Below are 18,543 nucleotides of genomic sequence, written 5' to 3'. Positions count from 1 at the left end.
CATACAACAATGTGGGGAGTCTGTAAATCTTAACAGTATTCAGTCTTTCAGTCATTAGTATGGTATGTCTGTCTACTTATTTAGGTCTCTTATTTTTCACAAAAATGTTTTCTAGTTTTTGATAATAGATATCTTGCACTCCTTTGGTTACATTTAATTCTGAGTATTTGATGTTCTCCTACTTATGAGATTGTTTTAAATATTCTCCAGTTTGTTGTTAATATGTAGAAATATATTTGATTTATGTGTGTTAACATTATGTCATTGAACTTGCAGAATTCTTTTACATTTGCTGCAGTTGTTTGATTAGGAGTTTTAATTCTATATAATTTCCTACATACACAATCATGTCAGCTAAAAATAATGACAGCTTCATTTTTTTCTTTGTAATATTTATGATTTTTATTTCCTTTTCTTGACTTATAGCTGTGGCTTATGCTTCTAGTACCTTTTTTTTTATTCTTAGGGGAAAGATTTTCAGTTCTTTCTCATTAAGATGTTTGTTTCAGTTGTGTGTATGCTTGTGTTTTCAGTAGATATTTTTATCAAATTGAAAATTTCCCTTTAATTTCTGATTTTTTGAGTTAAAATTTTTTAATTAAAAATAGGAGTTGAATTTTGACAAGTTTTTTTCTTCATCTCTTCAGACCATTGTATGATTCTTGTCCTTTATTCTTTTCATGTGGTAAACTATACTGATTGGTATTTGCATGTTAGTTTAGCCTTTTATTCCTAGGATAAACTCCACTTGGTCGTGATATAGCATTTTTTTGGTACCAGGGATCGAACTTGGGTCTTTGCGCTTGTGCAGCAGGCGGTGAAACCACTGACCTAAATCCCTGGCCCAATATAGCATTTTTTTTTTTAAAGCATCGTTATATTGAATTTGTTGATTTTTTTTCATGAATTCTTTATCAGTTATTCATGAAGAATGTGAATCTCTAATTTCCTTTTCTTGAAATCTTTTGTCGGATTTACACAGGCCTCATATAAAAAAGAGTTGGGAAGTGTTTTCTCCTTTCCATAATCAGTTTTATGTGTCAACATGGTTAGTCTACAGTTCTTAGTTATTCAGCCAAACAGTGATCTGCTTCTTGCTGTGAAGGTATTTTGTAAATGTCTTTAAAGTCTATAATTAGTTGATTTCAAGTAAGGAAGATTATACTAGGTAACATGGGTGAGGAGACTGAGTTATTCAGAAGGCTAAGAGCTGAGACTTCTCTGCGGAGTATGAATGTCTCCTTTGAATAGCAGCTTCATCCCCTGCCCTTTCGAACAGTTGGCTGTGTAGATTCTGGACCTGCTTATCTTGCCCCCAAAATCACATAAGTCTATTTTTTTTTTTTGCAATGAGTGTTTTGATATTTATTCCATCCTGCTTGTGTTTCTTTAGTGGGAACCTGACAGTGCATTCCTCTTCTATGTTCTGAAAGAAAATGAAATATTGCAAGATTAGTATTTTTCTTTCTCCAGTGTTTCATAGAATTCACCAGTGAATCTGTGTAGCTAGAAATTTTAGTGGGGATTTTGATTATACACTTACTTTCCAACTGTTGGTATAGTATCCTCAGATTTCTATTTGTTCTTATGTCAGTCTGTGTAGTTTATCACAAAATTTTCCCTTTGCATTGAAAATTTTAAATCCACAGGCACAGTGTTTATCCTCTTTTTAATGCTTATTTGCTCTTGTATTATCCTCCTGTAATCTATGACAATAATAATTCCCCCCCTTTTCTTGGTTAGTCTCAGTGTAGAAACTTATTTTATTAGCATTTTCAAAGAACCCACTTTTGAGTTTGTTGATTTTCTCCTTGGAAATTATTTTTCTATTTCCTTAACGTCTACTGTTTCCTAATTTCCATTCTTTTCATACTTTAGTGTAATATGCTGTTTTTTTTCTCTCTTCAGGTAGTTTTTTAGAGACTTGACATTGGCCTTTTTAAAAACAAGTATGTTTAAAGCTATAAATTCACCTCTAAACACAGCATTAGTTGGATCCCTCGAATTTTAATATTATTAGATTTTTAGTTTCTTTTAAAAAAATTTCTGTTTTAATTTCTTTGAGCCAGATGTTTAGAAGTGTATTGCTGAATTTTTGGACATGTAGTTATTTTCTAGCTACTTTGTTATTGGTTTCTTTTTATTTTTTTATTTTGGTTTTTTGGTACTGGGGATTGAACTTGGGACCTTGCGCTTGCAGGGCAGGCACTGGAACCACTGAGCTAAATCCCCAGCCCCTATTGGTTTCTTTTTAAAGCCATGAGTAAAATATCCTGCATAATTTCTGTTTCTTGAAGTTTGTCCATACTGCTTTATGGCATAGTAGCTATGTACCTGAAAAGAATGTAGTTATTAGCTATGATATTATAGCCATTTAGTCATGCTTAAGTCAAGCTTGTTAATCATTTTTTTTCAAATCTTCTCTAAGCCTTGATTTTTAATCTGCCTGTTATTAAGTTATTAATTAGGTCAGTTATCAGTTATTAAGTAGGTCAGAGTTTCTTTGTTTCTCCTGGGTTCATTAAGATTTTGCTTTATTCATTTTGTAGCTATGCTTTTGGATTCATATAAATTGATTTGTTTATATCTTACAGTGATCTGACCCTTTTTTCTTGTGAAATGTTTTCCTTCAGGGATCCTTCCTGAATTAATGGCTTCTGTGTTTTACAGAGGTAGTGGTAGCTAGCTTCTTTGATTAATGTCTTCACCTCTCCTACCTTTATTTTTAAGGAGTGTCTTTTAAAAGAAATGTATCTGCAGGCTTTTGCCTTGAATTTTGCAAGAAGCATTAATACTAAAAAAAGTAAAAAGGGATCTGTTGATCTGAGAAACCCGCTGAATACAAAGGCAGGCAGAGGTCACCACATTTCCCTAATGCCTGCTATTGTGTTGGCAAACAGATTACAGCCCACAAGCCATTCACTCTGCTGTGCAGTTAGCTGTGACTCAGGACACAGAGCTAACTGAAGGATGACCCGCTCCCAGAGCTGCTGTGGGTAAGAAAACATCAGACCAGCCAAACAAGGGATAAAAGGACTGGTTACTGTATCCAGGTTTAGAAAAGTGTAATCTTAGAGAACATTTATGTAGCTGTCCTTATACAAATATGAATAACAACATTCTATAAAACTCTGATTTAGCAAAGGTAATTGAGTTGGGTGAGGCCAGAAGAAACAGGCGGGTCCTGTACCTCCAAGGCAGGTCCTGTACCAAAATAGACCTGGGAACCAGAGTGGACCTCTGAACTCCTGAGGTGTGCAGCGTGGCATCGTAGCACTCAGGCTGCACCTGCTGATGTAATGGTGACACTGAGGCAGCACTGAGGATTAGGAGCTTGCATTTAAGGCCTTCCATATCTGCCCCTCTTCTTGGACTTACCCTGTAATTGAATGGTAATGAGTATGGTTTGATAGGAATGACACTTTTACTTTTCAGTACTTGTAGAGGTTCGGATAGCCTGTTCAGAATTTTAGTGCCTCTCAAAGAATTATGTATTAGCCAGCAACACAATCTGTTATGATAGTCATTTCATTCAGAGGTAATTTTTTATCTCATATGTTTCCAGAATAAATAGAAGAATCTCTTCTGCACTCACATGGGTAAACAGCTTACTAATCAAAAACTAGGCACCAGGTTTTTTGTCTTTCTAAATCAGAGGAAAATCTTGCCAAGAAGTGAACCCTCTTTGTTTATTGCACTTAAGTCCTATCTTCTGTGAAATCAATAAAAGTTTAAGGCAACCTGGATAATTTGCACTTATCACAAACTGGAACAGAATTCTAGGGACTGACGGCAGAATTAAAAGCGTTCCAGTTCCAGAGTTGTTAGAAAATCTTGATGGTCCTAATTTTATTTTTTAATACCATAAGCAAATAATCAAGTACCGTGCACTGATTAAGTGGCTTTATGAGTAAATACGTATTTGCACTTTGAGGTGTGAGATAGAGTTCAGGTAAGGACTGGAGTGAGCCATAAGCCTGATGCCAGGCTCTCTGCATGAAATAAAACTGCATTTTTATTGCTGTTTATAGGAAACATGTTCTTTGGCACAAGCCTCTCACATGAACTAGCAGGAGCAGAACCTCTTGGTAAAATACACTGTAGGTGGATACCTAGAAACTCCTACAGAAATGTAAGCAATTTGATAGGTAAATGCCAAACACAAATAGCTCCTTATAATTAAAATTGTGCTCGTGAAAAGACTGTTCAAACTTGTGATATTAGGATAAAATATTGATCCTAGAGGAGAATCTTTTGGGGGAAATTTTATGTTCTTACCACCATTCAAATACAGATATGGAATATATAAACATTCAGTTCTCCATTTTGTATCCTGGAGTTTTATATATTTGTTAAAATTAAATTTGGCTTTTTTCTCCTGTACAGTTTTTTGGTTTTGGGCTTAAAACTCATCTTTCTTATGAAATACTCTTTTTTTAAAACTTAGGAGAAGTCCAGTACAGCAAGAAACCCAACAAAAGTACCAAATGCAGAGAAAGGGGAAATATATAAGATGGTGTATTTAGGTATTATTTGTTTTTCAAATCTTAATATGTATATGAAATACACTGTCATGCAGAGATTAAGAGAACAGCCTTGGGATCAAAATGACTACAAGAGATCTGATTTCAGACAGTCACTTAACTCTCTGAGCCTCAGTTTCCTCCTTGTAAAGGGCGATGGTGGTCCCCACTAGTTATATTTGCTGTGAGAATGAAGTCAGATAATGTGTGTGAAGTACTTAAGAGGTTGGACACAGACCTCATGAAATATGGTCTGTTTTTGCATTTTAGAGAGCAGGGCAGCTATACTTTTCTATAGTTGTCAGCTAGACATAGAAAATTTCTTCACTATTATAGGGACATTTACTATATATACAAGCAATACAGCAATGTCTTATTTTCCTGATTTTGGGGACAGTTTTTAAAACAAAATAGCCAACATTTTTATAAGCTTCATTTTTTTTTTCTTTATCACTTTTGCATAACTCAGAAATTCATTTGTGCAGCATATAGTTTTTGGGAACAGCTGCTCACAGGACAGCATCCTTTCTCAGGATGAAGTACACACCATTCATCCCTTTTCCAAGTTGTGGTAACTCAGGCCCCAGACCTATATTTCCACAGTGCTGGGTGAGTCTGGGGAGGGCAGGTGTTTCTGTGTACAATTGTGAACCTCAGAGGCCTTGGACCAGCCCAGATGGATCACATGCTCCCGACTTTGGACCCCCTCCACTGGGTCAGTGTTGCACCTTCTCAGGTGGACTTGGCTGCTGAGGTTCAGTTGTCACCCGAGGCCACGGAACATGATTTCATACTTTGCCTGACAAAGATGGATCCTTAAACCAGCAGCATTCAGTGACTTGGGTTTCTGTTCTGCTTGCTGTCCTTTTAGACCATCGTAGTTCCCCAAGATGAAGTCCCTTCCCAGGGGAGGTGATGATCAAATGAAGGTTCATAGAACTGATAGTTCGCACAAGGCCGTTCACACAGTAAATGCCTGGTTAAATGGCATCTGCTATTGCTATCTTCATTTGGCTCTGAGGTAGACATTCAGATCTCATCCTAATGGAAAATTTAATGCCTATCTAGGAGATAGAATTGAGAACAACAACAAAAAATCTTAACCGACATTGGAGGTTGCTTACTTATTTTTGTTTCGTTTTGTTTTGTTTTTTGGTACCGGGGATCGAACTCAGGACCTTGCGCTTGTTAGGCAGGCGCCAGAACCACTGAGCTAAATCCCCGGCCCTGCTTACTTATTTTTAAAAGTCTTAGATTTCTAAAAACATTTGCACTCAATTCTCATCTATTCTTTATTGGGTCTGTTGATGAACTCTGATATCCTTCAAGTTAGGGTAGTTAGAAGAAGAATTAAAAACAAATTATGATGCCCACATAAGCAAAATTATTTTTCATAAACAATAAAAAGTTGTTCATATCCTGGGGGGCAGCATAATGGCTAATGATGGGAGCTTCTTAGGTTCCTTAACTAATGGTGTGTAAATTTGATCAAGTTACTTTCCCCTTCCTGTGCCTCAGTGTCTCTTCCTGTAAAATAAGATGGTAATACTGCTTTCTAAGTGTGTTCTGAGGTGTGGATGAGTCAATCAATACATGTGGCGTGCTTAGCAAACAGCCACATGCATAGTCAACATTCAGTGATACAACTATAAGTAGGAAACCCAGAGAGAGGATGCCCCACTTCCAAAGGTAAAGATACAAATCCATCTACTCCTTTTCTGAGCATTGAATTTGTCCTAAGCCACTTCTTTATCCATGCATAGCTGAGGTTGCTGGATTCCTAGTCTGATACCTGCTTGTCAGTTTCCCTAGTTACATCTACTGGTTCAAGATAGTTTGGGATTCAGTGTTACTTTGAGTCACAGCTTTCTAATCCACTGCATAGGGAAGAAATAGCAATGCCTACCTGATATAGCTACCGAACGTGTTAAAAGAAGACAGTTTTAAAACACTCTCTTCCTGGAGTCTTGCCTGCAGCAGCCCTGTGGTAAACATCCTCTGCGCCACCAACATCTTTGTTATTTCTCGGGCAAGGGAAGCAAGTGCTCATCTCTCCTAACAAGCCTTTTGCAGGACAGGAGTGGAGTCCCAAGAAAACAATGCGTAAAGTCTGTTTGGACAGGGCTCTTGCTAAGGAGCCTGTCTGTCTGTCTCTGCTCTTCCAGGTACTGCTGCTTGTCATCAGCATGGTGGCCGTGGCAGTCGCTGTGATTCCTTGGATCGCAGTACCCATAATTCCCCTTGCCATCATTTTCTTCATTCTTCGGCGATACTTCTTAGAAACATCAAGGGATGTCAAACGCCTGGAATCTGCAAGTGAGTACTGAGGATCCCCAGTGGGTGCAGCAGTGCGATGTCGCTTGCATTTATGCCATAATTAAGGAGACGAGGAAGTTCTGCACATTCAGTCCTCCGGAATTTCTCCCTCTGTGACCCAGTGTTAAGGTCACCGTGAGTCACTGTGGCTCTTAAAGTGAGGTGGCCTGCCAGGTGTAGCTTTGCAGTTTAACATAGAGAATGACAGACGGAGGTGGGATAATGTGCAACTGGCATTCACCACAGACAGAGGCCCTCTTCGTCTTGCTCATGACATATTTCTCCGCATACACACACAGGCCAGGCACTCAATAAGCATTTTTCCAATAAAACGTCTCACCATGTATTGAACCAATTTAGAAGAAAAATAATCAGGGAATTTTTCCTTCCCTAAAGATACTGGGAATGACAAGGAAAGGAAAAGATTAAAGAAAGGTAGAGGTATCAGAAATACACTCATGTCAGAAGTAATGTATTTGAAAAATGCAATTTTTATTTATTGATAATAAGTTGCAGTTGCTAAATGCTTTGAAAACATAAGCATTGTTATTTTCGATTTTGCTCCTTATTATCAGTGGTGCTTGGTGTTAATGCCTCACTGTGAGTTTTTCACTTAGGGCGTTGATCATGGACGCTGAAAAACCAGAAGGAGAGTTTAGAATGCATTTAGTCTATTTATTTCTCTCTTTAACTTTCTAGTTTGGGCATAATGGGAAAAATGTCTTATGATTAATCACCGTATTCTGCAGATAATCACAGAGGATGAATTAATCCAGAGCTCATCTCATTATGAATATACAAAGTAACATATTTCATTATTATTAAAATTTAACACCATAAGGAGAGTAGAATTGTTAATTTCTAGAAAAGCTTTAAGGAACATAGCCAAAAGTAAAAAAGGAAGATATTCCATCAGAAAATCTCTGTGATGAATAGTTAGTGCAACTGAATGCCAACTCATCTTTCTGAAAACCAAGCCAACAAGAGAAAAATACTGAGTCCCCTGGCTCCCAGTATCTACTAAGAAGAAAAAATATGAGTTCATTGGGATATAGGAGTTCTTTTCTCGTGGCATATGTGTCTCTTTTTTAATAATAAACTCTTACGAGTCATTTTTCATGACTGCCTGTATAAACTGGAGTGAGTGACAGTTCATAAAAGGTACAGAAGAGTTTTTCTGTCATCAGGGGGACCTGCTGAACCACCGTGAAGCCCTGTCATGCGTGGTGTCCCCATGTATAACAGTGCTGTGCTGATGTGAGATGTGACTTGTGTCACAGTGACAGGCCTCAGGAGGCAGGCCGTGGAGGACTGCTTTGCTGGAGACCCCTCTGTGTGCATTTCATTGGCCCCTGGTTTTCTGTGCAGACACAAGCTTTTAGACGTTTTATGAGTTGAAGCCACTTGGGAAATGGAGTTATTCACCAGTAATGTTGCAAAGGAAGCCTCAGGTATATTTGAGGAAGGGTTGTTCATTCCAGAAGGAACACTTTGACATAGATTTTTATCTGTGGCAAGAGCCACTTCCCATCCCAAAGAGAGAAAGCTTTTTGCAAGAAGCAGGTAGAATCTTACCTCTTGAAGCCTTGAGCATAACCTAAACCTTGGTTAATTTTGACATGAAGAGTCTTACATCTTTGTCATGGCCCCTGTGGAGAATTTGGGTTTTTCTGTACCCTTGTTGGCTGTGACATGGAGTTAAATATGGATATTCCCTTCTCCACGTCCCCAGATAAGCAAATGAACCATTTATTATCATCCATCTGGGTATGGGTTTGTGTTGTAACAGCTCTACTGTTCTTTCTAAGCAACAATTGCTAATGTTTTTTGAGGTCACTGATTGTAGTCACCAGCAAAAAGAAGGCTGCCTGATGGCTGTGGCAAGAGGCGTAGACCTACTTCATCTTTGAACTTTGAGGGACATCTAGAGCCCCAAGGTCTATTTTCAGATCCTACTGCCTAGCTGCCAGGCTGATATTTAAGCACTCTTAATAATAGTTGATCATAATGATTTTTGCTTTTCCAAAGGCAAATGTAGCAACAGTCATACAGAGGTACATAAAACTAGGATGGTATTTGGGTGCATTTCTATAGCCAACTCTCTTAGTCTGGCAGTGCCTGGATTGTGAGCCGTATCTGCACACTCTCCATTAGCAATGTCTGCCCACTGGTACCCATCTGTGAGTGGATTATCAGCACGTGCTACTTGCTTTCAGACCATATACCTTTGAAGCTGTCATTTTAAAGAGTCCCCATGCCAGGTTTCCAGGGCTATTGTTAAATTTAGGGAAGCCTAATGGGTAGTAAAGTAAGAGTTGGGAGTTTTCTAACCATGAGCTATGAAGTCTAGAGAAAAATATGCCTAGTAACACGTGAGAGCTTTAACTCTAATTATTGACCCCTTGAGACTCTGTGTCTCAGATTAAAAGCTCAGCCTTGGGAATAAGAGTTGCGTCTGGCACCCAAATGTACTACATGGAACAATTTATTTAATCATGGGCAGTGTGGTTAATGCCTCAGATCCATTATCCTTTGTTAAGGCTGTAATGATACCTGCCCTTTGGGGGTCTCCTGAGGATGGCCTGAGACAGTGCCTGCAAAATGCTTGCTGGCCACTACTGAGGATACTAGCACCTCACACGTAAGGGAATTAAAAGCATAATAATTGGAAGCTCTGCCAGAGTGCTAATGAACACTGAGATCTCTGCCCTGCTCTTTCCCTGAAAAGATACTCAGTCCTTCTGGGTATGACCTGATGAAGCCTTGGGGCTGTGGAAAGCATAGCTGTGGGCCTTGTGAAATGTGTAGCGTTATACCGATCCCATGGTGTTGGAGTCTATTTCAGGATAGCCCTCTGGGTTAGTGTAGGAGAAAGGCAAGATAACCCAGAGCTGTGCCATGCGCTGTCCCCCGGGACTAGTTAATGGTCTTCGAAGTCCCTTCAGTGCATCCCCACTGACGTTGCTCTCAGCCCCAGTGGGGTATGACAGAGGCAGGATTATCTCTCATGTGTGTAGATTCCTGCTGTACCTCGGCAGCCCTCTTGGAGAGGTCAGGTGTGTGACTTGGGCTTGACTTTCCTGGTCCTTGTGGCCAGGATGCAGTTGTCAAGTGGACCCTGCCCTAAGCCAAGCCAGAGAGAGCCAGTGGTGACTTCGGTCTCCACATAAGGGACACAGGTGGGAATGGCCAAGCTGAAGGCTTCCTTGGAAGACCCTGCATGGGTGATCACCACACCTGCCTCCTTCTAAGTGCCATCGTCTCTGGTGAAATAGTGTTCTTGTCATGACACCAGCTAGTTCCATAAATGCGAGCCCATGGCTCTAAGGAGTGTTCTGAGTTCTCTGGAGCTAGACTCTTGGCATACTCCTGGTAGGCCCCTGGGATGTGGGAGCCTGGGTTGGTCGTCCCTGGGAGCACCCTGTTTGCAGAGTGCCTGAGCTCTGGGGCAGGTGGGAACATCTTCTGAAGTCTACAGCAAAGGCCTGTGGGAAGCTCCCACCTTTCCTATTTGGAGAATGAGCTCAGTCCTCTTACATCCCATTACCATCTAAACAGTGCAGAGTTAAAGGAAACAAGTATCAATTAAAAGATATATCCTGCTCAGCAAAGAGCCCCAGGGAGGAGCTGGCAATCAGCAGACCCATGGCTGAGGTGCCGTACTTTCTCTGACCTGAGTGTCATACACACTTAGAAGCCCTCTTCCTCCTTGCTGGTACAACTGTGGACTCTGATTCATGAGGCGGTCCTGTGTCTTGGTACACATGTACCCCAGTGCCCCCAAACATGCACAGCACCCATGGGCACAGTGAGAACATCCATGGTGTACCACATTGTCCAAAACTGGCACTTGTATGACCTACAGAATAACTTTGGGTTTTTCCCTTGATTTTTACCCACTTGTCATCTTATAAAATAGACACAGCCTCTTGTAAGATAAATAGGCTTCACTTCTCCTAACTGCTCCATGTTTTACCAACAGGACTTCTCTAGAATGCAGATAGGTAACAAAGTGATTTGTCAGTATTTCCTACCCACAAAGCACAAATGGCTCATCCCAGACAGATGGTAAAGACAGAGTGGTGGGTATAAGCCCTGATACCCCTAGCCCAGTATGGCCCTGTTCACAGTGTGGAAGGAAGAGAGACTATCAGAACCATCCTCCCTGGCAGCAGGCAGCCCACATGTCCCCATGTGTGGGCAGCTGGGCCTGGTGGTCATGATCCAGTGTGCTTGAAACACATGGCCAGTCATGGAGCACATATCCCAAAGCAAAATGAAGATACAGGGCTGGGGATTTAGCTCAGTGGCACCGTGCCTGCCTGATAAGTGCAAGGTCCTGAGTTCAACCTCCAGTACCAAAAAACCCCCCAAAATACAACGAAGATACACAAAGGAGAATTTACCTTCTAAGATGATAAAGCCCATAAGGCCACAGATTCTAGAAAGTCATATGGCACAGTGACCTCCAAACATGAGGACAGGTTTCTGGTAGGGTAGTTACAAAGGCATCCTTCATGGTCCTACAGCTGAGGTCGAGATCAGTCAAAGACCTCTTGGCTGAGCAGATTCTGTGGACACAAGTACAGTGTGACTCCCAGGTACACTGTGACCATAAAGGACTCTTTTTGTACCACTTAGCAGAGGAAGGTTCCTCGGGGTGCAAGGAGGTGACACGCTGTCTGTTCAGTCTGCTTGTCAGCACCTGTCTTGTGTCAGGTGCTGTTTTAGTTACTGGGCTACCACAGCTATCCTCTTTCCCTAAATGGACACTCTAAGGTGGGAGCAGACACATTAATAGATCATTGTTATTCATTGTGCTGCGTATTCTTAACAGAATCATTAAAAAAAAAAAAAAAAAAAAAGCTCCTGGCTCAAAAATCAGTGAAAAATAATTTCTGCCCAAAGAGATGTCTAGAAGAGTATGGAGGAGGGGACCTTGAAGGATGGGTTAGCAAAGAGAGAATGATAACTAGATTTGAACTTGGGTGGAAGAGGGACTTTGATTTCCCAGTCCTTGAAAGGAGGTCTGCTTTGCTTGTGGATTGAGTGTTGGCAGGGAGGGACCTCTCTAGGTTGCTAGGAGTATTTTGTCTGGAAACTCAGAGCCCCTAGTTTTACCCTTGGTGGGATGTGTGACTATGGACTATAAGAGGCAGCTGGTTTATTGCATCCAGCCTTACCAAGCTTCCTCTGTTCTGTGTCTGTCTGTCTGTGTTTCTGCGTTTCTGCAGCACGGAGTCCGGTATTTTCCCACTTGTCCTCCTCCCTCCAGGGGCTCTGGACCATCCGGGCATACAGGGCTGAAGAGAGGTGTCAGGAGCTGTTTGATGCACACCAGGACTTACACACAGGTCTGTATGTTTCTGGAAGTGGCCTCAGAGCCTGGGATCTGCTTGCTTAGCAGGCAGCCTTGTTGGCTGGCACCTCTGGTACATTTCACTGTCCTTCTGGACTTGGGCTTTAACTCCTCTCAGAATCTCTGTATCTTCCCATTTTCCCTCTGCCTGGCTACATGGTCCTTGCAACTCAATACCCTGTATCTCTCTGTCTCTCTCTCTCTCTCTCTCTCTCTCTCTCTCTCTCTCTCTCTCTCTCTATATATATATATATATATTTATTTATTTATTTATTTGCTGGTAGTGGAGATCAAACTCAGGACCTTGCATTTGCAAGGCAGGGATGGTGCCACTGAGCTAAATCCCTGGCCCTCTCTGTTCCTTTAGGGCAGAGCTCAGCAAATTTTTTTTCTTTTTGGTACAGGAGATCGAACTTGGGTCCTTCTGCCTGCACAGCAGGCAATGAAACCACTGAGCTAAATCCCTGGCCCTTTCTTTTTCTTTTTTGCAAAAAGGCTGCCTAACAAATGTTTCAGGTTTTGTGTGCCACATAGTCCCTGCGGCAGCTCCTCCCTGTGCTGGTCTAGCACAGAAACAAGCACAGACTATCAGCCACTGGCCCTGCTCCCATCAAATTTTTACAAAAAACAAGTGATGAGCATGTCTTGCCCTACAAGCTGTGGGTTACCAACCCTTGATTTAGACTTTAGACCAGCTGAGATGTCAGAAGCAACAGAGAAAACCAATTTTCTGATTAACAGATTGTCATGTATATTATTCTTTGTATCAGTGAAGTTGTTTTTCCACTTCGACATTTCCAGTTTTCCTCTGAGTGTACAAAATCCTGGCTGGGCTTTCCAATCTCATGTTATGTTAGATTTTGATGGTACTTTCTAAACCACCTGCAGATCCTTTTAGGAAGGGGGTCTCTTACATGCAGCTCCTAAGCAGTCTGCCCTGTGTGCAGGACCCTCTAAGTATGGAAGGTGCTAGAAATAAATTGCGAACTGTGCTCTCTGTGTTCAAAGAACCGAGAACCATCGATATGTGAGCCAGTGAGCTTCACACCCTAGCCTGGCCCTGCAAGACCGTTTTTTCCATGCTTTTTATTACAGTTGTGTTTCTGCTTATCACCTCTGGGTTGCATGTTTCAGTGCCCCTTTTTGCAGAGCCACTGCATGGTTTGTGTGAGTACCACGCATGCCTCATCCAGCTTTCTGGAACCTTCCGGTTCCTCGGGTGTGTGGCCCTGCTGTGCTACTCTGTGAGCATCGATGCGCTGCTCATGTTCACTACAGTTCGTGTGGTTTTTGTACTTATGCATTGTGCTTGTTCTGGTTCCCCAATCCAGAGGCTTGGTTCTTGTTTCTGACAACGTCACGATGGTTCGCCGTGCGCCTGGATGCCATCTGTGCCATCTTTGTCATCGTTATTGCCTATGGGTCCCTGATTTTGGCGCACAGTAAGTGCAGATGTGAATAACTATTTATGGTATGACTACAATTTATAGCTGTGTTTACAGTTATTAAATTAAACTCTTGCCACCTTCTTTAATGGTATATACTGTTTGGTTCTAATGAAGTGTATTAAAGCATTTACAGAGTGTCAGCATGGATGTGATTCCAGAATGTGACCCGTTTAGAGCAGTCACTGGGTCTTGATGGATCCCTTTTATCTTTCTTTGAATGGCTTGAGGTCTGTGCAAATGACATTCTGAAAATTCCTGGTTACATCTGGTAGTTGTGAGGAGAAAACCAAAATTGCTATTAAGCATTTTGTCCTTAGGGCTTTATGTTTTAGCATTTGGGCTGCTTAGATTATTGGTGTAGTTGCCTGTGTGCTGCATTGAGAAGGAGTCTCAGCTGGCAAGAGTATTGCCAGGTGGGTACCAAACAAGCAGAGGTTGGCATGTGTGGTGTGAATTTGCCATCCTTGGCTTCCATAGTGACACCACTGAATTGTGATATTTAATAATAGAACAATGAGAGTAGTGTTTTACTATGCAAAACATCATCTCTTAGAACCCATTGCCTTGTTTTTAGTGGTTTCCAACTGTGGTTACCTTGGATGTAGGCGCAGAAAGTGTGGGATTACATAGTGGGTTGGGAAACCGTAATGAGGTATGTCTGAACAGTGACATTACTTCTCATATATATAATGCTGTTTTTCAAACATATGCTTATTCTGTTGGGATTAATAAACTCATTTAATAAGCTTTCTGAAAGCACAGTGGGTTTAAAAATCGTATCGTGATCTCAGTCAACAGATAATAAGAGGTGTAACTGTTGCTGTCATGACATGCAACTTGCTGAACCCTCTTGGTAGCTTGGTAGAGGGCGCCAGGCACATTTTACAAATGGGATTGACTTTGTTCCCTCCTCCCTCCTTGTGTAGCTTTGGATGCTGGGCAGGTTGGCTTGGCCTTGTCCTATGGCCTCATGCTCATGGGGATGTTCCAGTGGTCTGTTAGACAAAGCGCTGAAGTGGAGAATATGGTAATGTTTATCTGAACGTTCTCGGCCTTTTCAAGTCTCTTTGCCATTAAATGGCATAAAAGCAGTTCTTATGTAAAATATTAAAACTGTTATTTTTAATCGTAGCTAACAGTTTTTCAAGATCCTTCCTCCATCTGTTTAAAGTTAATGTAAAATAAAATATATACATCTTTTTCTCAGTCTCATGTATGCTATGTCAGCAGGTTTTATATTCATCACAAGCTGTCTTCAGATGTAATAACTGTCTCTGTAGGAGGGAAGTTCTGAGATCCTAGAGAGGATATAAGCCAATTTCTTAGAGGCCTGTTTATTTTTATTTCTTAATGGGTAATTCCTCATTCTTAGTAAAAGAAGAATTCTGTATTTTGAGGTTGTATGTTTGTTTAATTAATAGGTCTCCCCCACCCTCACCCCAACCCACCCACCCTGGTTTTATAGTGTTAGCATTTATTCTCCTATGTGAGGAACAGAAGAAGCCAGAAAGCCCAGAATTTGCTGGTGTTTCTTCCTGGTAGGGCTAACCACCTCTTTAGTGTGCTCCTCCAAGAAGCCAGCCATGGTTGTTTGGGAGGGGCTTAATCAGTATGTAAATTACTTCCTCTTTTAAATAGTAACACCTTCTCCTAGAGAGAGATGAACAGTGAATGTGAAATATTTCCATTTTGCTCCTCCCATAGAGCAGAATTATTACAATGAGGTTTGATGACTGACCTAACTGATGGATAGCAAGTGGCCACAAAAGATCACTGATTTACTTTTACAAAGTCCTCGTTGTGTTCAGTGTCAGAACATTGAAAAAATTAGTCATAAGGGAAGGTATAGCATGATGATGAACACAGTAGCAAATCATCGAGATCCTCATCCATCTTTAGACGTTAAGGCCTGGGTTGTCCTTGTCCTTGACCGGAGCATTTCGCGACCAGCATGGACACCCACAAACAAGGCTCTCCAGTTGTAACACATATGGATGCCATGTCTCTTTCAGATGATTTCAGTGGAGAGAGTGATGGAATATACAAACCTAGAAAAAGAAGCGCCTTGGGAGTACCAGAAACGCCCGCCGCCGGGCTGGCCCCAGGAAGGAGTGATCATCTTTGATAACATGAACTTCACGTACAGCTTAGATGGGCCTGTGGTGTTAAAGCACCTGACAGCACTCATTAAATCAACAGAAAAGGTTGGTTTGAATCATCTTGCTTCTTCTGAGTTTCAAGTAAAATAAAAGCTCTAGTGCCACATCTGCTCGTTGGCTTCCTGGTGGACCTGTTAAGGGACTTATTGTCTGTCTGGGTACAATCGAGATCAGTGACGACAGAGATGAGTGTTCCTTGGAAATGGGGTGTGGGATGAAGGAGGCTGCATTTCCTTCTTGATGCTGCGAGCTCCCTCATGGAGGTTGGTGGGCCCTGGACATCAGGATTGGGTTTAACCTGGCTCAGGATGCTCAGGATACTGTCTTTGAACATCTAATTATTCATGATTGTATCTACAAAGTCAACCGCAGCTCCTTGTCATTGGGACTCCTGTCTCCAGTTCCTATCAGGTCTTGCTCCTTGTATTGCTCAGGTGATTTTGTCCATCGTCCCTGTCCTTTCCTTAGTCTGTCCTGCCTTCTTCTCACCTCTACTTTGCTTTTACTCCACTGGCCTCCAGCAGGCTCCTGTTTCTACGTAAAACACAGATCTGGTGCTCACATGGCTCCCCCGCCCGCGGACTCCTGGGCTGGGTGAGCCACTGTTGTGACCTTGTCCAGACCCCGCACCCAGGCCTGTGTTGGCCAGAGCTACATAGCCAGTTCTCAGCCACCAGGAAAGAGCACAAGATACACAACCCCATCAGAGCTCAGAAGCCAGAGCCCCAAGCTGCAGGCAGCTTAGAGCCCAGAGCCTCACTCAGAATCCATGGAAGGAGAGCCAGGAGGGGTGTGTGAGATGACAGTGAGGTTTGGGGCCTGGATCTCTCAGCATCTACACCAGCAGCAATGCCCCTTTCACTCACGGGGGTCGAGCCCTTGAGGGACTGAAGCAGAACAACGCAGGCAGTAGGAAGTCCTCCACCAGCCTTGACTGGTGGGGCCAACATGGGCACAGCCCTCTGCACTCAGGCTATCCCTTGTTCTCCCTGCTCCTGGCTTTGGGGGCCCTTTTCTGCTGCTGTTTGGCTGCAGAAAGGCTCCTCATTTTCAGAATCAGTCCAGATATCTCTGCATCTCTGAAAGTATACCATCTTCTAGATGCTTGAAGATCGTATTTGTGGTGTATACACATGGTCATGGCTGGATTATTCATAATTGATGAAAGGTGGAAGCAACCAGAGTATCCATCAGCAGCCGAATGGATGAGCCAAGTGTGTTGCATATTCCCAGTGGAATGTTATTTAGTCTTAAAAAGGAAGGAAATTCTGACATGTGCTACAGTGTTGGTGGGACTCGAGCACATAAAGCTGAGTGAGGAAGGAACAATATTGTATGACTTCACTAATGTGCAGTGCCTAGAGTAGTCCAGATCTTAGGAACACAAAGCAGAACGGTAGTTGCCAGAGGTTGGGGAAGCAAGGAATGGGGAGTTGTTTAACACATCCCTGACAACTTGAACCCCTGGTGGTGCACGCGTGACTGTGCCATCGATCGATGGGACTGTCCGTGCTGCCTGGTGGGCCACGTATGCGTGTACCACTAGTGGCTCAGAGCTGCCCAGCAGCGAGACATACCAAATACAGCCCTGTTGTGAATGTGTTGATGTACAGTGCTGGGTATTTTAGGGGCTGCTCATTTAAACTCTTCCCACCTCAGACCCATTTAATGACCTAATCACAGTGGGATTTCATGAGTGATACCCTTGTGACGTGAAAGAATGAATATACCACTTGGTGCCCAGAGGGTACATAGAGAGCAGCTTTAGTAAACCATTTAGCAAAAGCAAGCTTCTCATTGTTTCCACAGCTTCCTGGTAGTTCTGAAGGTGGCGAGGGCAACTGTGTGGGCAAAACGTCAGCTGCAGCTGTGACAAGCGCTGGTCCTCTAGTTCTGTGGGGATGGTTTCGTACATGCACACAGTGTACCAGATCTGACGCTGCCATGTAATTCTGTTCATTTGTGCACGGCTCAGGTATCCCCATAAATATCCGTGAAGCTACAAAATATGAGTCAGCCAAGAAACTGTACAAGTTAGGAATCCATATATCCCCAGATTACTGTCTTTTTTTTTTTTTTTTTAAGATTCTTCAATCTTAAAATCCCCAAATCACAGGATTACTTGAGATTCCGAAATGTTTGAAAGTAAATGAAATTTGAAGGCGCCATTATAACATCTACAATAACTTGCCTTTTGATTTGTGCCTTGACTCACCCAGCAGTATTTAGGGATTGTGTCCAGGGCGCGTCCTCGGGGGATGATTCCCCTCTGCTGTGACCCTGGGGTGTCATCGCCTCCACTCCTGTGCCCAGCCCCCGGTTTGCACTGTCCCTTTGGTGTCGGATTTGATCGGGGGAGGCGCTGTTCAGGGAGGACGTGGAATGCGCCGGCGTGGCAGAAACGGGCCTTTATTTTTTTTCAGTGGTTTCCTCTGCTGAGATTCCTGCAAGTTACAGTAAATAGGCGAATGTAATCGGTACTAAGCAGGGAAGAAATAGCAAGTAAAAATGAAGAACAAAAATGAGCTAAATATCACCCTAGGCTTCCAGGTGAGATTTTAAACAGTGGCTGCATTTTTTCATTTAGATGATTTTGTGGTTGATTTGATCATTTTAGAAAGTACTGGGCCATTTTAAAGCATTTTCCAGCTCTAGAGATAGATTGATTTTGGTTTGTTATTTTTTTTTTTCTTGCTCAGACCTATTACTTTGATAATACAGTTTTACAGATGTGTATT

General features: G+C 42.1%; 1 protein-coding gene across 11 annotated transcripts in view; it reads left to right on the top strand.

The window, feature by feature from the left end:
* The window catches only part of Abcc4 (ATP binding cassette subfamily C member 4 (PEL blood group)), a 251,526-nt gene that overhangs the window by 189,537 nt on the left and 43,446 nt on the right, over positions 1–18,543 (top strand). For all 11 annotated transcript variants that reach the window (XM_087193012.1, XM_004870822.4, XM_004870823.3 and 8 more), the window contains 5 exons: positions 6,689–6,839; positions 12,074–12,193; positions 13,530–13,640; positions 14,573–14,673; positions 15,659–15,850. In XM_087193012.1, coding sequence (XP_087049138.1) covers positions 6,689–6,839; positions 12,074–12,193; positions 13,530–13,640; positions 14,573–14,673; positions 15,659–15,850 — 675 coding nt within the window. The remainder of the gene's footprint in view (positions 1–6,688; positions 6,840–12,073; positions 12,194–13,529; positions 13,641–14,572; positions 14,674–15,658; positions 15,851–18,543) is intronic.

Source organism: Heterocephalus glaber, unplaced genomic scaffold, assembly GCF_053883595.1.
Source record: "Heterocephalus glaber isolate CG9 unplaced genomic scaffold, H.glaber_assembly_v1.0 deba00001577, whole genome shotgun sequence".
NCBI classification, from domain to species: domain Eukaryota; kingdom Metazoa; phylum Chordata; class Mammalia; order Rodentia; family Bathyergidae; genus Heterocephalus; species Heterocephalus glaber.
The sequence above is the reverse complement of the archived record's forward strand: the minus strand, read 5'-3'. Positions and strand labels throughout refer to the sequence as shown.